This window comes from Metopolophium dirhodum, chromosome 7 (assembly GCF_019925205.1).
Source record: "Metopolophium dirhodum isolate CAU chromosome 7, ASM1992520v1, whole genome shotgun sequence".
Taxonomy (NCBI): domain Eukaryota; kingdom Metazoa; phylum Arthropoda; class Insecta; order Hemiptera; family Aphididae; genus Metopolophium; species Metopolophium dirhodum.
The window spans coordinates 19443072-19469517 of NC_083566.1; the positions used below are offsets into that span (position 1 = coordinate 19443072).

The window sequence follows — 26446 nt, forward strand, 5'->3', positions numbered from 1 at the left end:
ATGACACAATATTAATATTATATTTTATATTATTGTATTAAATAATATTATAGGTACCTAATAAGTTAATTTAATACTAATAAATATTGTATCTGGTACTGATCTAATCACGAAAACCCGAAACCGGGAAACGGAACGTTAAACAACAACAAAGACGCTGATCAGCTGATTGTGTTAACGTTTACCCACGAATAAAGATATACTTAATTCGTATATCTTAATTCGTGCCATTCGTGGGTTAAACCTTAACGGCTTATTGCTCAACGTGTTTTTAACTCGCTTCGATAATCGACGCCAGTGAATCACGGTTCAATCACAGATTATATGATCATATAATCTGTTGTTCAATATTATCACGTACCTACTCTATAAATTGTTATTCGTGTACTCACATTGTTAATTGTTATAATAGTGCGTACTGATGTCGGTAATTTGGAATTCAATGCATTTAATTTTAATATAATCGTTTGATTGACATTTACTTTTGTTTACAATATTCAATATGACGTGGTCGGTTATTCACTTCTTTAAAGATAATGGAGTAGAGGTAGTACCTAGCACATGGTTTAAAGATGATACATGTGCTTGGCCTAAGACCCATGTGAAACGTTTTATTAAAAACCAATGTATACCAAATACTAGAGAGTTCGAGTGGTTCAAAGCTAGGGCATTGTCTACAAATATTGGTAAGCTTATATTTTTTTTTACAAAATAATAACTACAATGTATAATAATATAACCTATAATTATTTTGATATACATTTTAGAATTGTTTCTTGTTGCTCGAACAAATTGCAAAAAAGCATTGATCACTTCGGATTTATCATCTACTGAAGATGACAATTATTCTAAAATAAAAAAAAGGGAAATAAAATAAAAAATACAAATAATGGAAAAAATCAAAATCTGGTAATAATTGCAATAATAACAAAAAAACGGGATATGGCGCTGACAAATCAGGTAAGATGATTATATTATGTATAGTATACCTTCTTTAATAATTTAATTAATATTGGATAAAAATATTTTATTATTAATAGTACTTTATACAATTATTAACTTATGTTTATAAAATGTGTATTATTTTTATTTTATTTTTGTAGACATTGAAACTGATAGCGATGGCAATAATTATGAATTACCAGCTTATGATTCTGGTAAGTAAATATATATAATTATAATAACTATACCTACCTAAAATTTATTGTACTTCAAAATTGATAAAAATCTTTATTGTAGGTGATAATAATTCCAGTACAAATAACATTAATTCTCTGTCTAAGAAATGTAAGTTTTCAATGATTTAATAATATAGTATATTTAATTTTATGTTCTCTATATTTATTTCTAACGACTCATATATTTTTTACAGCTTGTGTTGATGATATGCTCATTACTCCATCGAAAAATATATGAACATTCGTCAAATCACCATCAAAAATTCCAGTTTTTGAATCTAGTATGTACCTACCTATAATATATCTATATATATAAAAATGGAGACAAAATATTCGAAATTGCATCAGTTGAGAACGGCTGGGCCGATTTTGCTAAAATTTTTTTTAAATGATAGAGAATGTCGGGGAGCGGGTTTATAGCATAAATTATGGACCTAACTGATGTGAGTTAGAGATTTAGAGACAAAAACTGAGTTACACCGGTGGCGCCATCTAGCAGAAAACAATATAAATAATATAAAAATAATTATAATAATAAATAAATAATACAAATATCGATAATAGCTGGGCTTGAAATCGATTAATATCGATAAAAATCGAAAAAAATAATATATTTTTATATTCTGGTTGATAAACATTTTTTATTTTAGACACTCATAACTCTAAGCATAAAAATTCTCTCCAAAAAACAATAGTCGTTTTTGATTGAAAAAGTTCTTAGATAACATTAAACGATAATGTTTCAAAATAAAATGAATAATGTGCCAACTATTATATTTGTTTACTCTAGAGTTATGAGTGTCTAAAATAAAAAATGTATATCAACCAGAATATAAAAATATATTATTTTTATCGATATTAATTGATTTCAAGCCCAGCTATTATCGATATTTGTATTATTTATTTATATTATATATTATTATTATTATTTTATAAAGCTGTAGAGTTTATTTGTTTGTTTGAACACGCTAATCTCAGGAACTACTGGTTCGAATTGAAAAATTAATTTTTTGTTGGATAGTCCATTTATCGAGGAAGGCTATAGAACACCACACTACGATAAATTAATAGAAGCCTGGGGAAGTGATCAAACAGGGATTTTGAGACTTACGGTGGAAATGTTTGTTTATATATATGGTCGTTATTGGTTATAGAAGAAATAATTAATAGATAAAATATTTGTTTATTTTTTAAAAAGGGTTAATTTTTTTTTAAAGAAATGATTATTTTTAGAAATGGTTGAATTTTAAGAAAGGATTAATTTTTAGAAAGGGTTAAATTTTAGGGGAAAATGTCAAAAATTTATTTTTTTTAAAAAGGGCTAAATTTCCTTTTTTACTTTTTACTTTTTTTATCAAAGTTACACCAAGTAAAAACGACAAACTTGGTATGACTTTGATACCTTAAGAGTTAATTCATACACTTACGTACAAACAGCACGGGGTCCGCGATCTACCGCAGGTAGATTGCTTACCTGATAATAACTGCTGCGAATTAGAATTTCTATCTCGGGCAGCAGAAAATTTAAGATAAATATAGAATATCAAACACCGAATATTTAATAACGCATTGAACAAAGTTTGAGTCATATAAAAGTTTGTACATTTAACGGGTAACGAAGTGCACGGTATCAGCTAGTTATATATATAATACTATTTTATTCTAATCATGTTTTTGGGGGAATTATGTAATATACTTGTAGAATATTTGTTACTTGAATAATTTCATTATAGTTGTCCAAACTGTTTAACAAAAAAAAATTTTAATTATATTTCCGTTTACAGTTGATGATAATTGCTGCATGGTGAAAAATGTGTCACCTTATAGAAGAAATAAACATTTTGTACTTTCTCCTAATAATTTGGCAAGAGCAGAAAAAAACAAAAAGAGAAATTTATCTGAATCTCCTAGAAAAGTATATCCATCTCCTGAAACTTTTCAATCATGTATGTATACCTAATAAATAGTTCTATTAAAATGCAATTTTTCTATCATATAAAAAATTAAAAATATTTTAAATTACACTCAAAACACAGAGAAAAAAATTAAATCAGCACCTCTTATTAAGATGACTAAATACCATCGTTAGTATATATAAATAATATGATTTTAAGGCTAGTATATAATACGCTGATATTAAAGTCTTACAAACGTTTTACACAAATTTTTGTTTTTATAGCTCTTTCACAAGAATTATCTCCTACTACTGTTCTGAAGTATTCACCATTAAAAACATATGGTAAAATTATTAATAGTGTTTTTCAAAATTGTACTATACCTATATAACAAGAAAAACATTACATATTAATTTGTATTTCTAATATAGCACAAGCATCTGCGGTATCCAAGCAATTATTTAGACCAGATAACTTAAGCCAACCATTGACTACTTGTTAGTTTAAAAATATAATATTATAATAAATATATAACTGTTCAATGATTACAATTTACTAGGATTATGTTACTTACTTATTGTATTTTCTTATATTATGTTGCAGTATTAGAAAATAAACAAAAAACGCCTCCAAAACCAAATAAATTAAAAAATTCTTCATGTATGTAAAAATAGTAACCTTTTAATGTTTTATTTTTAAATGTTTTAATTATGATGTATAATATATAATTTCAGAAGATCAATTTAAGAAACTCATTTTACACAATCTTTTAGTATTGAAACACAGCATTAGAAACATCAATAAAAAATTGACATTGGTTGTCAAAAGACAGATTTCACACAATTATAATGTTGAAGAATCTAATGATCTTACATTAGAATATTCTAATTTGGACTGCTTATTACCAATTGATGAAGAAGATACATTAGACAATATAGAAGAACAGTTAGCTACTGATAAGAAATACCATGCATCATTGGTAAGTAATTTCATTTAGAATTAGACTTCATAAAATATAGACAATTTTTTTCTTAAATTAATGGTTTTTGAAACAATGTTTCAAGTTCAATTATTTAGACTAAATCGATTACAAATGTATGTTAACAAAACATATAACAACTATATACCTATTGTTAAACATATTTTCATTATGCATTCATGCCTAGTTTTAAATATGATAAATCATTTTTATGTAATTAAATACTCGTTAAATAAATCTGTACCACAGAAGTCATGTAACGCAAGTCACAAAAATTACATTTTTACTGGAAAGACAATACAAAAATGTTTGTATTGCAATGCACTTACAATTGTATATTTCAAAAATATTATTTCGCTTTACTTTTCTGATGTATCACTCTAGACATACGTTTTTATACTTCTATCATAGTTTGGGACTTAAGTTAGTATACTTCTTACTATCTATACATTTATTGTTAATTGGACTTACGTTAAAATACAATTAAACAGATCACAAAAAGGATATTCCAACAATAGAACTGATTCAATATTTGAAAAAATGGACTTGCGTTAGTTGACTTCCGTGTTACAGAAATATGTATAGCTTTTATTTATTGAATGATTTTAAAGGTTAAAATTAAAAGTTTTTACTAAAGAATAAAATGTTTTGACTTAGTAACATTAAATACATATTACATTAAATCTATATATTTTTTATCAAATTCAAATTATTAAATGGTTATTAATATCTTATTATTCCTATTCTACATTATTTTAGTAGGTCCTTAACTTAGGTAACATGTAAATATATTTTTATTATAGATATAATTACTATATTATAATAATATACATACTTATAGTACTATATGGAAGGTTTAATATTTTATGACATTAAACTTTATTTTTTTTTTTTATTACATTTTAGACTAAACAGTTAGCTGGACTTGGCGGAAAAAGTATCAAAGTCATGTTCAAAAGAATCATAGGATATTTGTTCACTGACAACATCTTAGCCTTATATTCTTTTAATGGCAGAGCAAATAAAAAAAAATGTTTTGCAAATCTATCAATTTCAAAAGTTATATTCAGTAAGTTATATATGTTGTAAATATATTATTTATTTTTACGTAATATGCAGTCATAAATTCTTCTATTACTTCTCTTTATCTATTATATTATAATATTATGAATAGCTGGTAGTATATAATATTTTTTTATTTTTAACAAGATATATACAATCTGTACCCTTGGGCACAATAAGAATATGTGATATAATATTTTGTACATGAAAACGTGAGGGAAGAAGCCATCCAGTGAAAGCACTACCTAATAGTTTATTTATATATTTTTTTTTTAAATATTTTGATTATTCGTTTAGTAAATCACGACACCAATTTCTTTTCAGTCGTCGTGTGGGGTTGCCTGGAATTGTGCGAGAAGCTAAATTGGATATAAGGGGATTAGGATGATATGGAAGTCTGTTATGGAATCTTTTGTAATATGTTACTGCTTCAGCGTGAACTGTTTTTATGTTTAAATCTGTGTGCAGAGTGTAGTTGGAGACATATGGTGGGGCATTAGTGATTAATCTTAAAATTTTATTTTGAACGGTTTGGATTTTATTTACATTAGTTACTTTTGCATTGCCCCAAAGTTGTAGGCCATAAGTCCACATGGGCTTGATTAATGATTTATATATAAGAAGTTTGGTGTTTAGTTTAGAGTGCTTGTTAGATATTAGTGGTTTAACTGAGCGTAGTCGTTCGTTTAAGGCGAGTTTTTTAGTTTTGATATGAAGTCCCCAGGTAAGGCGACGGTCAAAGGTTAAGCCTAAGTACTTAACCGATTGGGATAAAGGGAGACTAAGAGTGAATGTAGTTTGAATGGATTTCGATTGGTTGACTTGAACTTGCCATTTATCATACCAGACAGACATTAGGTCAAGGTGGTTTTGAAGGTTTAAAGAAGCAATGTGAGGGTCTTCATGTACTGATATAATTGCCTTATCATCCGCAAATTCAGCTACAGATGTTGTTGGACAGGTAGGTTGGAATGCTGCATATACATTGTATAGTATAGGTGAAAGAATGCCACCTTGGGAGACTCCTGCACTAATTTTTTCGATATTTGAAAAGGAAGAGCCAAACTTGACTTGGAAGTGACGATCCGTAAGGTAAGATTTAATGAGTGAGAAATATGTTGAGGGAAGAAAAGCTTTTAGTTTAAATAGTAACCCTTCATGCCAAACCCTGTCAAAGGCTTGTAAGACATCAAGGAACACGCACGAGCAGTATTTTTTCTTTTCAAGAGAGAACGAAATGGCGTCGACTAGTCTATGCAATTGATGAGTTGTGGAATGAGAGGCACGAAAGCCAAATTGCGTGTTCGGAATTATGTTGCTTGAAAAAATGTATGGCAAAATTCTTTTAAGAATGAGCCTTTCAAAAATTTTTGCAAAAAAGTGCAAAAGACTTATAGGTCGATATGAAGAGAGAATATCAGGTGGTTTTTTTGGTTTTGGAAATACAATTATTATTGAAAATTTCCGAAGTTGTGGGAAGTAAGCTAATCTTAGGGAGGCATTTATCAGAACCGTTAGCAGGACAATTGCTCTTTTTGGGAGGCATTTGGCAACTTCCGCAGTTATTAGATCATAACCAGGGGATTTCTTAAGGCTTTAGTTTTGAATTGCATTTTTAATATCGTTGGGAGTAAAATATTTCGATGGAAGAGTAGGTGGAAGTGGGCTGTCGAGAAATCTGTTAACTAAAGCTGTGTGTTGAGGAATTTGTATATCAGAATGTGGCGTGGAAATTTTTGCTAGGTGATTTTTTAACAATTCAGCTTTGTCAGCGTCTGTAGATGCTAATCCACCGGACGGGTTTATTAGCGGAGTATTCGGAGCTTAATGTTGCAGGGACTTTTTTGTGGCTAGCCAAAGGCTACCGTCTTTCGATGACAAATTTGCAAGGTAGTTGGCTTGTGCTTGGTTTTTGTGACTAGAAAGAATTTTTTTTAGAGAGTTTGCCAGGTTGTTGAAGTTACGCTTGAGGGATGGGAGGCGATATCGTTGATATAGGGCCCTTGCTCTGCGTTTGTTAGCTATTAATTACGAATATATTCAGGGATCGAAGGGGAGTGGTTAAAGTGCTGCCTGTGTGTAGTGCTAGCATCCCATGCTGCAGTTTGAATAACATTCGTGAAATTATTAATGGCATCATCAATTTCTTGGGTGGTTTTAAGACTAATTTTAAGGTTAATGTTTCGATTAACCAAGTCATGGAATTTTTGCTTATCAGTGGTCGAGTGGAAAAGCTTTGGTGGACAGGAACGAATTGGAGGAGCAGCACTAACAGTTAGAAGGACGGAATGGTCCGAGCTAGGTTCAAGCCGGTTACTAGTCGTATAGGTTATGTTGCTCGGTGTGTTGGAAACAAAAATGTCAAGTATATCTGGTTTTTTGCGAAGTGAGGTTGGCCAATAAGTTGGTCCAAGGGGAGCAAGAACCTTGTAGCCTTTCTGAGTTATGAACTTGTGTAGTACATTACCTCTAGGGTTGTTTGTGCGGCAGCCCCAGCTGTGATGCTTGGCGTTATAGTCACCGCCTATAATAAAAATTATGGCTAAGAGTGCTAAAGTAATCTGCGTAATTTTGAAAGTTCATATTATGTCGTGGTGGAGAATATATTGCAGATATCGTGGTCGGTATGTTGTTGAGGTACATTAATATGGCACAAGACTGTAAATTTGGTTGACAGAAGTTAGGAAGGGTTTGGTATACCAGGGAGGTTTTGATATAAATTGCAGCACCTCCATGCGCTGTATTATCTGGGTGGTTGGTTTTTAGAAGATTATACCCAGTTATGGGAATATGGGAATACTTTGTGAAGTGCGTTTCTGATATTAGAGCAATATCAATACGTTTTTCCTGTAGTACTACTTGTAATTAATTTTGGTGATTTTTGAGACCATTAGCATTAAATAGGAGAATTAGAAGTGAGTTGCTTTTAGGAGATGACATTTTTAATCTAGAAGTTTTGTGATTACTTTAGTTAGTAGGGCGATTAAAGGATTAATTAATTGTTTAAACTCGTCAATGAAGGTTGACATTATTTTGTTTATGTTTGGAACAGGTGAAGGTACCGTATGATTGGAATGAGAATTGGAAGTAGCTTGGGCGTAGGTAGGAGTCGACTCTGAAGGGTGCGTTGTGGAGGCTTTCACTGTGTGGGTATCTTGTACATAGGTATTTTTATAGCTAAAATTATTAGATAAGTGGTTACTTGATTTTGGATTTTTTCTTCGTTGTAGATCTTTATAGATGGTGCAGCCTTTGTAATTTGATGGATGATCGCCAGAGCAGAGAGCACACTTGGGTGGGGCATCACGGGTGTTCGGACAGTCTGCTGATAAATGATGACCACCGCAGCGAATGCATCGAGCTGGATAGCCGCAATACGATTTAGTATGTCCGTATACTTGGCAATTAGTGCATTGACTAATAGTTTTAGGCTTATAAGGTTCCTCCACCTTAATTTTTGTGTGGAGAAGTGACGAGAGTTTGAAGATGTTGTTGGATTGGCTGGTTGGTTCAAGGTCCACAAAGAACATTGGTAGTGGATTTTTATTTACTTTGTGCAGGACGGCTGAGACCGGCCTGACTTCAAAGACGTTGTTCGAGCTCGGATTTGATTAACTCCGGTGGAGTAGTTGGGTAAAGATTCCGAATGACAACTCGAGTTGGTTTATCTTCTTTGAGCTGGTAGGTGTGAAATTCGGCTTTTTCTTCTCTTAAGAAGCGGACCAGCATTCTGTATGAGTCTGGATTGGTTGTTATTATTTTGAGGCGGTCTGCCAGAGCTTTGCAGTGAAAATTGTCGACACCAATTATCTCAATGAGCTTAGTGCACAGATCAGTAAAAGTAACATGTAGTAGTCTTAAGAATATTGGTAGGGGTAAAGCGGTCTTAGGTTCAACGTTAAGGGATGCCTCAGGTTTTTTAATATTATTATTAGTTGTATCAGTCGTTGGGAGTATTGGCTCGTGATCATTTGGTGATAGTACTTCGTAACGATTTGTGGAAAAAAAAAACATAATTTTATTTTTACTCCCCGGTGTTTGCGGAGAGTTTTGTTCGGAAGAGCTAGAATGATTTCGTTTACCATCCTTTGATGATTGGACCAAAGTCCAATTATTCGAATCGTAGTCCATATTTTCGATAACGTCTTCATGATCATTAGTTGTGTTTAAATGAGTAGATTCTGTATTATTATTATTTTTATTTTTCTGTTTCGATAGTAAATTAGGAGGCCACGACATATTATCTTGAGAGTAAAGGTTGTCATGCACGTTGCAGCGATATGCGACGAATGTTGTTGCGTATTTGTTACGGTTATTGATTGGTATTAAACGCACATTTTTTTTTTTAACATTTTGAAAACGACGCGCATTGAGCGCACTTGCACTTATATAAGTTATATATTATTATAAACTAGGCGATTTTGAATTTTTTGGTAGTAAACTTGTCGCATTTGAACACGAAATGATAACGGGATCACAACAATTATAGGAGCATACGATATACCTTTGTAACAGGCAAGATGCAATTCGCAACTAGTAAATAATATAACTAAGAATTTGTTATACTCTTAAAGTCTTATATAACAGCTACCTTTTTTAATTAATAACTTTTATTATATATTTTAGTCAATAAGTTATTTATGGAAGTTAATAATATTACTAATGTTCACATACAAAATGTTTAATTCTAAAACAACTATTTTAATAATGCTATAATTATGATTTAATACTTTTTATTTGATTCAAGCAATTTAATCCTATATTTAATTGTGTAGGTATCCTAGCTGGGCCCTATCTAGTTGATGTTATGAACTGTGAATTATTGCTTGTCAATGGATGGTTTTATAGAATGACACACAGAGTATAAAATCACGATAATTATTATATGATAAAAACAAAATAAATCAAACATTTAATAATTTTAATATATTTTTCTTAATTAATTATATAACATACATTTTATCTATGTCATTATAGGACCATCAAGAATAGGTTTATCCACAAATTTCACGGACAAATCTTGAGATGTACCTTCAAGTTCTAATATCACTAGTGTATTGACATAAGGTGATGGTTTTAAAAAAGGAGCTGGCACATAAAGTGTAACTTGAGGTCCACCAAGTGGCCAATACCGACCAAGGTTTACATTGTTTAAAAACACTACATCCTGTAAATATCGAATAGTATTTATTAAATTGTAAATATGTGGATAAAAGTCGACTTAACAATATTAATTTGTAAGAACACACCTTTGTCCAGCCTGAAGTGTCCAAATAGGTGTCTAAACATTTTGTATAGTTAACTGGTAATGTAAACTGTGTTTTATAAAATGCTGGTAATTTAACACTGTTGATGTTTTCAACTGATTTGATTGAAGAAATCCATGATGTATCATTCAAAGGATATGCAGTCATTTTCCAAGGGCTTAATATTTTATTTCCGAGAATCACTTGATCAAAAATTCCCTAGAAAATATAATTAGTATTATTAGATTTAGTGATTGTAAATATTACCACTTTTGTTTCTAAAAAGGTAATGACACCACTCGCCAGTCTGTATACAATTTATCAAATATTAACTTCTATGGTAACTGGTAAGCATTATATTATACTATAATACTATAGTATACTATTATAAATTATACTATTTCAGTCTCAGACCATGAATAAAATAATTTATTGTCAGCTATTATTACCTTCCTATCTTCAATAAAGTCTTCAAAATTAATCCTTCCCTGATTCTCAATTAAAATGCTTAGGTTTTGAACAGTACGGTTAATGTTTAAGCTAATTGTAGTATTAGCTTTCAACCGATTCATAGTACCCACTTGTACCTAAAAAAAAATTTGAACACCCATGTTTCTAAAACTATAACTGCAATGTAATTCTACTTGATCCAAGTAAATGATTGCTCGATCTCTAACCGTGTTCACAGTTAGGTTTACTGGATTTTCAACATTTTTTTGATCATCTGTTAATGTTGTTTCATTCATTACAAAACCAGTGTTAATATCTAAGTCCTCAAACGGTAAAGGAACATATCACTGATCACTGGTTTAATACGTTGAGAAACCTTTTCAAATATGCTAACCAAAGGTCTTAAATAGAATTTTCCATAGGCACCTTTGGGTGCGGGATTTGGTGATATCTCGTTTGTCACAGCGTATTTCTTAAAAATAATTAATTAATAAACTGTATATGTATATTGGATAGTTAACTGTTATTAAAACTCACGGCTTCTTCAAGTGTCTGTTTAATTTTGAAATACCTTTCAGTAGGGTCTCCAGCTTCATCCAACGGAGCATTATAATCGTATGAGGTCAACTGTGGTAAGTATCCAATACTTTCTTTGGTGTCATTTGTATTCGCTCCCGATGTGAATCCAAAATTTGTACCTCTGTGAAACATATAAAAGCTAAACGAAGCATTCATTGCCAACATTACTTTCATTTGTTTTACAACATCGATGGGGTTTACTATAGATTCTGATTCTTGCCAATGAGTTAACCAACCGGGATAGAACTCGTGAGTTCACTAGTGGACCTCCTTTTTGAACCTTTCTCATGAAGTCAAAACATTGGGAAGCTAGAACAAACATATAAAAATAAACTATAATTCAAATCTGCAATAAATTTAATATTTTATAAGATTGGCACGTCTCTCAGTGTTTTGATGATATTTTTAAATTTTTTCACACACCAAATAATCTACTTTGATTTTTTGTAAATACTAACCATTTGATGAAATTCCAAAATCTACAGTTGCGTATACTTCTGGAATAACGCTACAGTCAAAGTATGACTGACCACATCCATCAATTGTAAAAAGCAAAGCCTTATTTTCTATATAACTCCTAAATAAATCACGTATCCATTATTTATACTCAGAATCGCAGGCATAATAACTTCCATACTCATTTTCTACCTAATGAAATTTATATATTTTTTTTCATCCTTGATTGACAATAGAACATTAAAGATATCTACCAGGCAATCAGAAAAAAATTCCCAAAATATTAAAAAAATAATTTCTGAAAAAATTAAATATATGGAATTGTGAAAATACAAAAACAAAAATGATTATATATACTTACTCGTTATTAGTTATTAAATTCCTGTTCGGTTTTTAATGTGGTATTAAAATATAATTTTGATCTGAAACATCATATTATGATTCAAGTTATTAACTTTGCTTATTAAAACTGCTTAGTACTGCTTACTTTCAACTTTTATCACTATTTTGTCACTAAGTCAATAACGTTCCGAAAAGTGCAAAAACTAGGATTTACCACATTGTGACTAAAGGGATGAGTATTGACTGTTTCATAACACTAATACCTTAAAATTATCTTTAACATTAATTTAAATATCACATTTGTATTAATTTAATTATACCTTAACGGAACCTACAATTCTATAAAATTTAAAAATTATATTTTAACCACTAATCTATTGTCGGAATTTATAAATAACTGTACTATTTTAATTTATAATATATAGATTATTATCACAGATTATATTAAAATTAAAAAATTAATTTAAAAACAAAGCGGTTAAGTGGATGTCGCTCTGCTGTACAGTAAGTTACAAATGAGTCACTGTAATGAATGTTGTTCAATTTGAATTCAATGATATAATATCAGCCTATGATATTAGTATAATACTAAGTATATATATTTGATGATATTTTTGTGAATAAAGTAATTTATATATTATAACCTTTTTACGTGGAACCTTGTTTTAAATTTTCAATCCTTAGCTATAACAGTTGAAAATTGTATACATTTTTAACTACCAAAAAAATTATTACATTTTGTCAAAATTTGAACTTAAAATACTTATAAAAAAAATTGTGCCTATTTATTTTTAATATTTTTCAACTGCTATTGTAACAATATATCGGGAGCCTTGTATTAAATTTTCAGGCATTTTTACCGAACAAATAAAATTTTATTGACAATTACAAAAAAAAACGGGTAAGTGAATGTCGCCCGGCTGTACAGTAGGTTACAAGTAGAATTAATATTATAATATTATAATTTTTTATTCGTTGCTACGGCGATAGACAAATTGTTAGAAATTATAAAATCCCATTTTAAGCGGTCTTTCGTAATTTGTCAGTAGTTTTTCCCGTGGCATTAAATAACTATTGAGGAAATCGAAAAATTGAAAATTCGATACTTTCAACCTAACTTGAAAGTATCGAAATATTTTTTGAAAACAACCTGATCATAACGAAATTTGCGAGTTTGTGTTAAAACTTACATTATAATATATATGGTTTAACAAACAGTCCGTTTATATTGGTGGGTTATAGATCCACCAACTAGATTCACTTTCGTACTTTCCTATCAGAAAAGATACTGTTGAAGAAAATCTAAGCATTTTTACTGTCTAAAACAACCATAACATTTTTATTGTCTACTTATCTAAAACAAGAATAATTCCTATTTTATATCACACTGGTTGATCTAGCAACTGACTGCTACCTAGATAAGACAACTGTGCAATTTTTTTAAGCATAATCCGTTTTGAAATCGTCCAGAAAAGAGATCGTAATCTTGTATCGAAATATTTTATGAAAACAACCTGATCATAACGAAATTTGCGAATTTGTGTTAAAACTTACATTATAATATATATGGTTTAACAAACAGTCCGTTTATATTGGTGGCTTGTTATTTTTTTGTTCACTGAATTCAAATATTTATATTACAATAGTATTTGCTGAAATTATTAGAATTCTTAACCGTCGCCGACGAATTTCGACAATTATTGACGATAGCTATAGATATTATAAAATATATTATTTACTATGATAAATCCATAGAACTTATATATTATAGTATTCAACTCAGTACCTATACGGTATATTTATAAAATGTTTACTGTATGAATACACATTATGAAGTACAACCTAAAATGCCCAGAATCTTAAACAGAGAAAACTATTCAAAATATTTAGTTCATTAAATAAGGATTAGGATTAATTATTAATGATTAATTCATGGGGCACCAAGTTATCAATTTTCAAGTAAATACAAAATATTCAACTAGAGTTACAATACTAAAAAAAAAAATTGAAAGGAGGTGTTGGCGCCCGCAGGCAAATAGATTTTAGAAAACCAAAAAAAAATTTGGAAAAAAATTTACAGTAGAAACACACATTACGAAGTTCAAACTAAAATGTCCCGAAACTTAAACAGAAAAAACTATTCAACATATTTAGTTCATTAAAGAATTATTCAAAGGGTACCAGATTGTCAATGTTTAAAAAATTTGGCTAGAATAAAAATCAAAAAATTGAAGGGAGTTGTTGGCGCCAGCAGGCAAATAGATTTTAGAAAACAAAAAAAACATTTGGAAAAAAATTTAGAAAAAACTATTCAAAATATTTTGTTCATTAAAGAAGGATTATCGTGGGGCACCAAGTTATCAATTTTCAAGTAAATACAAAATATTCAACTAGAGTTACAATACTAAAAAAAAAAATTGAAAGGAGGTGTTGGCGCCCGCAGGCAAATAGATTTTAGAAAACCAAAAAAAAATTTGGAAAAAAATTTACAGTAGAAACACACATTACGAAGTTCAAACTAAAATGTCCCGAAACTTAAACAGAAAAAACTATTCAACATATTTAGTTCATTAAAGAATTATTCAAAGGGTACCAGATTGTCAATGTTTAAAAAATTTGGCTAGAGTTAAAATCAAAAAATTGAAGGGAGTTGTTGGCGCCAGCAGGCAAATAGATTTAAGAAAACAAAAAAAACATTTGGAAAAAAATTTAGAAAAAACTATTCAAAATATTTAGTTCATTAAAGAATGATTATTCATAGGGCACCACCAGGTTATCAATTTTCAAGTCAATACAAACTAGAGTTACAGAACTATAAAAAAAAAAATTGAAGGGAGGTGTGGGCGCCCGCAGGCAAATATATTTTAGAAAACAAAAAATAAAAATTTGGAAAAAAATTTATTTTTGAAACACACATTACGAAGTAAATGTTTAAAAAATTTGGCTACAATGAAAATCATAAAAAAAAAATTGAAGAGAGGTGTTAGCGCCCGCAGGCAAATAGATTTTAGAAAACAAAAAAAAAATTTGGAAAAAAATTTAGAAAAAACTATTCAAAATATTTAGTTCATTAAAGAATGATTATTCATGGGGCACCAAGTTATCAATTTTCAAGTCAATACAAAATATTCAATTAGTTACAGAACTAAAAAAAAAAATTGAATGAGGCAGTTGGAACCTGAAGGCAAATGCATTTAAGAAAACCAAATAAAATTTAGAAAAAATTTTACTGTATAAATACAAATTACAAAATAAAAACTAAAATTTCCCGAAACTTAAACAGAAAAAACTATTCAAAATATTTAGTTCATTAAAGAAATCTTCAAAGGGTACCAGATTGTCAATGTTTAAAAAATTTGGCTAGTGTTAAAATCATAAAAAAAAATTGAAGGGAGGTGTTGGCACCCGGAGGCGTATAGATTATGGAAACAAAAAAAAATTTTGGAAAAAAATTTAGAAAAAACTATTCAAAATATTTAATTCATTAAAGAAGGATTATTCGTGGGGCACCAAGTTATCAATTTTCTAGACAATACAAACTAGTTACAGTACTAAAAAAAAAAAATTGAAGGGAGGTGTAGGCGCCCGCAGGCAAATAGATTTTAGACAACAAAAAAAAAATTTGGAAAAAAATTTAGAAAAAACTATTCAAAATATTTTGTTAATTTAAGAATGATTATTCATGGGGCACCACCAAGTTATCAATTTTAAAGTCAATACAAAATATTCGACTAGAGTTATACACCTAAAAAAAAAATTGAAGGAAGCAATTGGAAACTGAAGGCAAATGCATTTTAGAAAACCAAAAAAAAATATAAAAAAGATTTAACTGTAAGAATACACATAACAAAAAAAAAAACAATAATGCCTGGAATCTCAAACAGAAAAAACTATTCAAAATATTTAGTTCATTAAAGAATGATTATTCATAGGGCACCACCAAGTTATCAATTTTAAAGTCAATACAAACTAGAGTTACAGTACTGAAAAAAAAAATTGAAGGGAGGTGTGGGCGCCAGCAGGCAAATATATTTTAGAAAACAAAAAAAAGAAATTTGGAAAAAAATTTTTTTTTGAAACACACATTACGAAGTAAATGTTTAAAAAATTTGGCTACAATGAAAATCATAAAAAAAAAAATTGAAGAGAGGTGTTAGCGCCCGCAGGCAAATAGATTTTAGAAAACAAAAAAAAAATTTGGAAAAAAATTGAGAAAAAACTATTCAAAATATTTAGTTCATTAAAGAATTATTCAAAGGGTACCAGATTGTCAATGTTTAAAAAATTTGGCTAGAGTTAAAATCAAAAAATTGAAGGGAGTTGTTGTCGCCAGCAGGCAAATAGATTTTAGAAAACAAAAAAAACATTTGGAAAAAAATTTAGAAAAAACTATTCAAAATATTTTGTTCATTAAAGAAGGATTATCGTGGGGCACCAAGTTATCAATTTTCAAGTAAATACAAAATATTCAACTAGAGTTACAATACTAAAAAAAAAAATTGAAAGGAGGTGTTGGCGCCCGCAGGCAAATAGATTTTAGAAAACCAAAAAAAAATTTGGAAAAAAATTTACAGTAGAAACACACATTACGAAGTTCAAACTAAAATGTCCCGAAACTTAAACAGAAAAAACTATTCAACATATTTAGTTCATTAAAGAATTATTCAAAGGGTACCAGATTGTCAATGTTTAAAAAATTTGGCTAGAGTTAAAATCAAAAAATTGAAGGGAGTTGTTGGCGCCAGCAGGCAAATAGATTTAAGAAAACAAAAAAAACATTTGGAAAAAAATTTAGAAAAAACTATTCAAAATATTTAGTTCATTAAAGAATGATTATTCATGGGGCACCACCAGGTTATCAATTTTCAAGTCAATACAAACTAGAGTTACAGTACTGAAAAAAAAAAATGGAAAAAAATGTACAGTAGAAACACACATTACGAAGTTCAAACTATATGCCCTGAAACTTAAACAGAAAAAACTATTTAAAATATTAAGTTCATTAAAGAATGATTATTCATAGGGCACCACCAGGTTATCAATTTTCAAGTCAATACAAACTAGAGTTACAGAACTATAAAAAAAAAAATTGAAGGGAGGTGTGGGCGCCCGCAGGCAAATATATTTTAGAAAACAAAAAATAAAAATTTGGAAAAAAATTTATTTTTGAAACACACATTACGAAGTAAATGTTTAAAAAATTTGGCTACAATGAAAATCATAAAAAAAAAATTGAAGAGAGGTGTTAGCGCCCGCAGGCAAATAGATTTTAGAAAACAAAAAAAAAATTTGGAAAAAAATTTAGAAAAAAACTATTCAAAATATTTAGTTCATTAAAGAATGATTATTCATGGGGCACCAAGTTATCAATTTTCAAGTCAATACAAAATATTCAATTAGTTACAGAACTAAAAAAAAAAATTGAATGAGGCAGTTGGAACCTGAAGGCAAATGCATTTAAGAAAACCAAATAAAATTTAGAAAAAATTTTACTGTATAAATACAAATTACAAAATAAAAACTAAAATTTCCCGAAACTTAAACAGAAAAAACTATTCAAAATATTTAGTTCATTAAAGAAATCTTCAAAGGGTACCAGATTGTCAATGTTTAAAAAATTTGGCTAGTGTTAAAATCATAAAAAAAAATTGAAGGGAGGTGTTGGCACCCGGAGGCGTATAGATTATGGAAACAAAAAAAAAATTTTGGAAAAAAATTTAGAAAAAACTATTCAAAATATTTAATTCATTAAAGAAGGATTATTCGTGGGGCACCAAGTTATCAATTTTCTAGACAATACAAACTAGTTACAGTACTAAAAAAAAAAAATTGAAGGGAGGTGTAGGCGCCCGCAGGCAAATAGATTTTAGAAAACAAAAAAAAAATTTGGAAAAAAATTTAGAAAAAACTATTCAAAATATTTAGTTCATTAAAGAATGATTATTCATGGGGCACCAAGTTATCAATTTTCAAGTCAATACAAAATATTCAATTAGTTACAGAACTAAAAAAAAAAATTGAATGAGGCAGTTGGAACCTGAAGGCAAATGCATTTAAGAAAACCAAATAAAATTTAGAAAAAATTTTACTGTATAAATACAAATTACAAAATAAAAACTAAAATTTCCCGAAACTTAAACAGAAAAAACTATTCAAAATATTTAGTTCATTAAAGAAATCTTCAAAGGGTACCAGATTGTCAATGTTTAAAAAATTTGGCTAGTGTTAAAATCATAAAAAAAAATTATTGAAGGGAGGTGTTGGCACCCGGAGGCGTATAGATTATGGAAACAAAAAAAAATTTTGGAAAAAAATTTAGAAAAAACTATTCAAAATATTTAATTCATTAAAGAAGGATTATTCGTGGGGCACCAAGTTATCAATTTTCTAGACAATACAAACTAGTTACAGTACTAAAAAAAAAAAATTGAAGGGAGGTGTAGGCGCCCGCAGGCAAATAGATTTTAGACAACAAAAAAAAAATTTGGAAAAAAATTTAGAAAAAACTATTCAAAATATTTTGTTAATTTAAGAATGATTATTCATGGGGCACCACCAAGTTATCAATTTTAAAGTCAATACAAAATATTCGACTAGAGTTATACACCTAAAAAAAAAATTGAAGGAAGCAATTGGAAACTGAAGGCAAATGCATTTTAGAAAACCAAAAAAAAATATAAAAAAGATTTAACTGTAAGAATACACATAACAAAAAAAAAAACAATAATGCCTGGAATCTCAAACAGAAAAAACTATTCAAAATATTTAGTTCATTAAAGAATGATTATTCATAGGGCACCACCAAGTTATCAATTTTAAAGTCAATACAAACTAGAGTTACAGTACTGAAAAAAAAAATTGAAGGGAGGTGTGGGCGCCAGCAGGCAAATATATTTTAGAAAACAAAAAAAAGAAATTTGGAAAAAAATTTTTTTTTGAAACACACATTACGAAGTAAATGTTTAAAAAATTTGGCTACAATGAAAATCATAAAAAAAAAATTGAAGAAAGGTGTTAGCGCCCGCAGGCAAATAGATTTTAGAAAACAAAAAAAAAATTTGGAAAAAAATTGAGAAAAAACTATTCAAAATATTTAGTTCATTAAAGAATGATTATTCATGGGGCACCAAGCTATCAATTTTCAAGTCAATACAAAATATTCAATTAGTTACAGAACTAAAAAAAAAATTGAATGAGGCAGTTGGAACCTGAAGGCAAATGCATTTAAGAAAACCAAATAAATTTAGAAAAAATTTTACCGTATAAATACACGTTACAAAAAAAAAATAAAATTTCCCGAAACTTAAACAGAAAAAACTATTCAAAATATTTAGTTCATTAAAGAAATCAATTTTAAAGTCAATACAAACTAGAGTTACCGTACTGAAAAAAAAAATTGAAGGGAGGTGTGGGCGCCCGCAGGCAAATATATTTTAGAAAACAAAAAAAAAAACTTGGAAGAAAATTTATTTTTTAAAACACACATTACGAAGTAAATGTTTAAAAAATTTGGCTACAATGAAAATCATAAAAAAAAAATTGAAGAGAGGTGTTAGCGCCCGCAGGCAAATAGATTTAAGAAAACAAAAAAATAATTTGGAAAAAAATTTACTTTAGAAACACATTACAAAGTAAATGTTGAAAAACATTTTAAATGTTTAAAAAATTTGGCTACAATGAAAATCATAAAAAAAAAAATTGAAGAGGGGTGTTGGCGCCCGCAGGCAAATAAATTTTAGAAAACAAAAAAAAATTTATATAAATTATATTGGGGAACACACATTATAAACATCAATCTAAAATCTCCAAAATCTTATACAGAAAAATTATTCAAAATATTTAGTTCATTAAAGAATTATTCAAAGGGAACCAGACAGTCAATGTTTAAAAAATTTGGCTAGAGTTAAAATCATAAAAAAAAAATTGAAGGGAGGTGTTGGCACCCGCAGGCATATAGATTTTGGAAAACAAAAAAAAAATTTTGAAAAAAATTTAGAAAAAACTATTCAAAATATTTAGTTCATTAAAGAATGATTATTCATGGGGCACCACCAAGTTATCAATTTTAAAGTCAATACAAACTAGAGTTACAGTACTAAAAAAAAAAAATTGAATGGTAGTGTGGGCGCCCGCAGGCAAATAGATTTTAGAAAACAAAAAAAAAAATTTTGAAAAAAATTTCGTACTCCCAGATATAGCCGGTTAATATTAAAAAATATTAATACAAAAAAATCTACTAGAGTTCAATGAATTGAAAAAAAAATTGTTTGAGAAATCTGTGTGAAATAACACTATACAAAAGAATACGCTGGAAGCTAAATACTGCAATACATATTAACTACAATCCAAAAACTAGGTATTGTTTACATTATAATAATACGAACAGTTATTATGATCAGAGGTGTATCACCGTAATATATGTATAAGAAAATGTATAAAAACGAAAGTAATTTATAAAGGACGCAAAAAAATTAAATGAGAAAAAAGTCCTGCACGGACTCTACTATTAGATTGTAATTTATGAAGGACATAAAATAATGTTTAATTTAAAATAATATTGTGTTTGGCTGGGTCTACAGTCAATATTTAATTACAAACTATAAAGTCTAAATGCAAATAAAAATATAGTCAGATATCTGTTTTAGTCTTTGTAAATATGTGCGGAAAAAAATTACATTTAGTACAATGTAAAAAAATGTGGAAAGAAAACCCTGAGAATTCTTTGACAGTAGGATATTAAAACACAAAACTATATATTAAATTAAAACTATTGATTTTATACATTTTCTTTTACAAAAGCTCATAACTCATAAGTATTGAAAACCTTATAAAATCCTAATAAAATTACATATTTTGTTATATTTTAAAATACTTTTATAATTAGTTGTGTTAAAAAAATTATCATTTAATGTTGGCTGTATTTAAGTTTTTAATAACTATACTGGTACAACTCTAGCTGACAGTCTTTAAGACCGTGTTAAAAACTATGATAATTAGTTAACGTCTAATTTACTGTCCTATCCTAACCTAACCTAACATAACCAAATTAATAATATTTAAATATTTTCTTTCATTGTTATGTTTACAATATCGAATACCATTATAGTTAGTAGGAAAAGATCATCGCAAAGCTCACGACCAGTGATTGTAGTCGTCTATCATCGCACCATAGCTTCAACTAACTATAGGTTTACCTAACTAACCTTCGTATGACTTATTAGGACACTTTGAATAAAAAGATCCTGAGTTGCAGGTTGCCGAACTTGTGTTTGATTATCATGTTGATCCTTTGATTGTTGACACCTTAATCCATGCTATGGATGAAGCCCATAGATTATAAAGATATGGATAGTCCACGCCTATTTTAAATACATTTCAGGCCGCGGAGAGGAAGGCAATTCAATTGAGGCTCCTTTATATTGATAGTCGATACTCGATTTGGCCTCAATTTTTCCCCTCGAAGATCAGACCGCTGATAAGACTATTATGTCCTATCCATTATGTTATATCTTTATTATCTATGACGGAGCCATACCCAGCTCACTCGTATAAACAACTTGAAGCACATAAAAGCGATCAACGAATCTCTATCCATCTTGTAATGAGAAAAAACAGAGTGCCAAAAACTCTAGTTTTCATCATTACCAGTGCACTATCGACTGCCGCCTAGAAACACGGATTCCCCGACGGAACGCAACCGCCGCGGCCACCCGTAACTACAAATAGCGCCGGCCGACGCACGGTAATCCGAACGTGCGCCGCCCGCGGGAAAAACTGAGATTTCCTTATGAAAATAACAAATTACAAGTACAAAAAGTACATATTCATAATCAGCGCAATTCAAACTATAAGATGGATACTATCGAACACTTCAAACCTGTAACTGCATCACAAAACACAGAAAAGTGTCACACGATATTCCAATCGGGACCGGCAAGCATTGTACTACATAAATACAGGCCGCCGACCGCCGTATCATCATCATTCTCCCCTCTGAGGAAAAGCGAATAGTGAGCCGGACGGTATTTTAATATCGCCACGAACGGACACTAATTGCTCGATCTACATACAGCACTTGCCCCCAGACTGAATGAGCCGGACGGTATTTTAATAACGAACGGACATTCTACAGTTTGTCCCGGCATATACCCTCCACCACCGCCGCAGTGAGTCGCGAGGTATATACAGTAGAATCCGCTTAATTGGGACACATCGGACGGTGACCTATTTGTCCCCATTATACGACTGTCCCGATTAACTGAATAACTAATAAACCGAAAATATTAAAGTGCATATATACATACATAATAACTTTATTTAAAAAAACGCTTTCACCGTTACTGAGCGCCGCCGCCGTTTTATGTTCACGCCTTCTCCCCCCCATGTTTTATGTGATCCTTTATTAAACTAGTTTATCTGTAAACTCGTAAGAGTATAATTAATTAATTCAAAAGAAATATTGTACAACAAATTATTAAAATTGTGTCTGTATGAAAAATAATAAGTTTTTGAGAATAAACGCAACAACAATTCAACCATAAACACCCTGCGTTTAATTTTCATTACAATCTCCGCCTTCATATTCTCTATGCAAAAAGTAAATTTAAGACAAATTTGTAAATCAACACAGTCTCTCTATTGTACTAATATTTGTGATTTCATTAATTTTCAGTATTTTGTATAATTAGATTGGGAAAACATAAGACAATAACATTTACAGAAGACTATGACTAACACAATCATACTTTGATAAAAGTATATGATATAAGTACCTTCTATATTTGAATTATTCGTTTTTTTCCCGGTACTTTATTGGTGGACGGCATTTTAACAACGGTCCCTCGATCTACTAAGGCAACCTTGAGGCATTTCCTTTTAGGAAATTAATTAAATTTTCAAACATAACTCTTAATTCAAGAGTTTGTATCTAATATAACATATGTTATGATATTTATGGACGACACTTGCACCATGGTCCCTCGATATAGTAATGTGGCGACCCGGCACATCTCTTTTAGATAAATGATTAAATACTTAATCAAGTCTTCCAATTTACTAAACATTTATGTTTTGTAGATAATTTGAAGAAAAATTTAAAATTGAAGAGAGACTGTGTGAATTAACAAAATTTGTGGTATGAAATGTTTATTTGAACACCTGTTATAATGTATTATATTGAACTTAAGTTAATTGTTTATAATGTACTATAGTAAACATTTGATCATTTAATACAATATACGTATATTATACATAGATTTCAAGTATGATTTTTTTAATTTTTTTTTTGATAATTACCTACCTACTACAATACAAGACACTTTATTTTTATATTTTGAAGCAATATATTATGTTTTGGATTATTTAGAACTATATAAACTAAATTTCAGACCCATAGTTTAGTATTTAATGTTTGTATGATCAAAGTCGTGGAACCAAATTTTATCAGACTCTACTAGAATGTTGTAGTTAAATTAAACTATAATAAGTATGTGGAATAACAGTACCTAACCTTCTATTATAATTTATTATGAATATAATATTTTAAGTAATAACTCAAATTTAACACTTTTACGGTACTTAATACATTTTCCTAATATTTTACCAGAAATTATGGAGCTAAAAATATAGAAATACCTATATTACGTCACGGTCCATAGTTGATAGTTTTGTTTCATTTATAATAATAATGCTTTTTAATATACTTTTTCATAAATTAATATTTATTACAGTTGGCTTTTATGATTTGTTTGAACTATTAGTACCTACGTATTTTTTTGGGAGATCCCTATTATTACAACACCGTTACCAATATGCGTTTTTTTTCTGGTTAGTTAATATAATTGCATGTTTTCATGATTTCTTCGTATTTATGCTTATTTTCTTAAAATGTTTTTATATTTTCGGTTCATCCTTTACCTACCTACATACCTACCTACCAAGTGTGTAAATAAAGAATTTTTTGTGCAAACCAATTTGAATTATTATTTATTAATTTAAAAAAATTTTAATAAAAACGTTTTCATTCAGTATTTTTTTGAATATTTTATTATTTTGAATATTTTTGAATATTTCAGTGCATATATTTGCCTGTTTTTAGTGCATACATGCAGGCAAATATTTAACACTTTTTCATTGCATTAAATTCACAGTCCTGCTAATAACTTTTGTCCAATCATAATCAGTGTTGAGACTTATCTAGATAAATATATTAATTATCTATTATCTTATCTAGATAAAAATCTAAATGTTATCTATTTATCTATCTTAGATCAAAACTCCAGTTATGTACTGTAATTTATCTAGATATGTTTTTTTATGTTTTAGAAATTATTTTCATTATTTTTATTATTACCTATATTTAGGTTTCTGGTAATATTTACTATTATAGTTTGTGTCGTCGCGTTTGTGATCGACGACGATCGGACGATAACAATTTCTGTTAATTAATTATTATTATTATTATTATTACTAGATGATCATTTAAGTACCTACATAACCATATAACTGAGAAAGAAATAACAATATAAAGTACCTAGTGAAGGAGCCCGCATCAATCCCGCATAACGAACTGTATACATATATATTACTACTTTGATTCTTTACTCGCTCACTCTACCTATGTCGTACCCCTGACCTCTCTCTACACGCTGTCCACTAGTTAATAGTTTATAGGAATATGGTCTATGGTATATTATTTATTACTCTATAGTCAATAGTCTATACTATAAAGACACATTCGTAGTTCGTACCACGAAATTCCAAATGCTGGCAGATATGTGGGTAATTAAAATAAATTAAATGATGTCAGGTCGAAACGTGGAAAGTCTAAACTCCCTAGAAATTATAAATGACTAAAAATAATTATTTCGTTGAAAATAAATCCCTGAATTACGTAACATTACATGGGTTCAAGTGTACAACACATGCTGCTCCAAGCGGAAGATTTAGTGTAGTTTGTTTTTAATTATCAGTTAGTTATTGCGGCGAAGTGTGAAATATAAAATAATAGCTGATCATTTATATTTTTTGTATTGGTCATTTCATAAAATATAAATATCGCCTTGAAGATAAAAATCTTGAGATGCTTCTTTGCTGCAAATGTTTAATGCAACAAGAATAATTTTAATTTCTTATAAAGGGTATATTATATTATAAGAATTTTAATATATGACAAAAGATAGTTTATAAAAAAAAAATATTATTTAATATTTTTTATAAGTGCCTAATATTATGTTTTTCTTGAAATAAAGTGTCACGAATAATTATTCATTTTTAAGACATGTTACTGTCCATTGAGCATATTATTATTATTATTATTATTTTTATTTTATTATTATTTAATATTAATTGTATTGTTATTACTTTGAGCAATGAATGTTACAACTCAAATAAAAAACTATAAAAAGTAATATAGTAATTTGTTAAAAAGTGTAAAATTTACTTATTTTAAAATAAAAAGCATATTATTATTATTATTTTATCATTATATTATATTAATTGTATTGTTATTGCTTTGAGCAATGAATTGTTACAACTCAAATAAAAAACTATAAAAAGTAATATAGTAATTTGTTATAAAGTGTACCTTAAACAAATTCAAAATGTTCTTTACATGATAAGATTGATGCATCTTATTAGTTATTAATCTTTAACAATTTAAATTTAAAAATATTGTTTTTAAAAATTTATCTGCTTTTTATCTAGATAAATTCTGATTATCTTTTATCTAATAAATAGATAATTTTAGTAGGGCTTATTTTTATCTTTATCTAGATAGATTTTTGGTCTATTATCTTTATCTTTATCTAGATGACAAACTATTTATCTGGGCTCAACACTGATCATAATACCTACCACAATTAATGATAAATGTCAAATTGTCAACAATCAACTGCTTCTTCAGCTTGATAACACTTAAGAGGATGTCAGATTTTTAGCGCACCATTTATTTCTCTCTCTGACCCACGCACAATCATTTTAGTGTTTTCTTAATCGTACATTTGGTATGCTACGCGTGGGTCAAAGATGGAAAACAAATAGTGCGCTGACATCCCAACCAGCAACAAGTTTACACGAGTGAGCTGGGTATGGCTCCATCATAGATAATAAAGATATGGATAGGACATAATGGTCTTATCAGCGGTCTTCGAGGGGAACAATTGAGGCCAAATAAAGTATACCTATATCGAGTATCGACTATCAATATAAAGGAGCCTCAATTGCCTTCCCCTCCGGGAACGCGGCCTGAAATGTATTTAA

General features: G+C 29.1%; 1 protein-coding gene and 1 pseudogene across 3 annotated transcripts; one reads left to right on the forward strand and one right to left on the reverse strand.

Moving 5' to 3' along the window:
- LOC132948539 (uncharacterized) lies at window positions 1–10086 on the forward strand. Of its 3 annotated transcripts, none has more exons than XM_061019048.1 (12): window positions 1–686; window positions 768–960; window positions 1104–1157; window positions 1240–1287; window positions 1373–1459; window positions 2963–3124; window positions 3358–3417; window positions 3505–3570; window positions 3677–3733; window positions 3811–4052; window positions 4959–5121; window positions 9890–10086. In XM_061019048.1, the coding sequence occupies exons 6-12, from the start codon at window positions 2980–2982 to the stop codon at window positions 9979–9981; spliced, it is 825 nt and encodes a 274-aa protein (XP_060875031.1). In that variant the 5' UTR covers window positions 1–686; window positions 768–960; window positions 1104–1157; window positions 1240–1287; window positions 1373–1459; window positions 2963–2979; the 3' UTR covers window positions 9982–10086. The 3 variants fall into 3 exon arrangements, with proteins under 3 accessions (XP_060875031.1, XP_060875030.1, XP_060875032.1); XM_061019047.1 differs by lacking the exon at window positions 9890–10086 and adding an exon at window positions 8345–8508; XM_061019049.1 differs by lacking the exons at window positions 3358–3417; window positions 3505–3570; window positions 9890–10086 and adding an exon at window positions 8345–8508.
- The window catches only part of LOC132949108 (beta-galactosidase-like), a 24283-nt pseudogene continuing 7855 nt past the window's right edge, over window positions 10019–26446 (reverse strand).

Bases quoted from the DNA above. Each gene is read 5' to 3' on its own strand.
- LOC132948539 (XM_061019047.1), top strand. From the start codon at position 2,980: ATGGTGAAAAATGTGTCACCTTATAGAAGAAATAAACATTTTGTACTT. The intron at 3,125-3,357 runs GTATGTATACCT...TTGTTTTTATAG, and splicing joins TCCTGAAACTTTTCAATCAT to CTCTTTCACAAGAATTATCT. The intron at 4,053-4,958 runs GTAAGTAATTTC...ATTACATTTTAG, and splicing joins AGAAATACCATGCATCATTG to ACTAAACAGTTAGCTGGACT.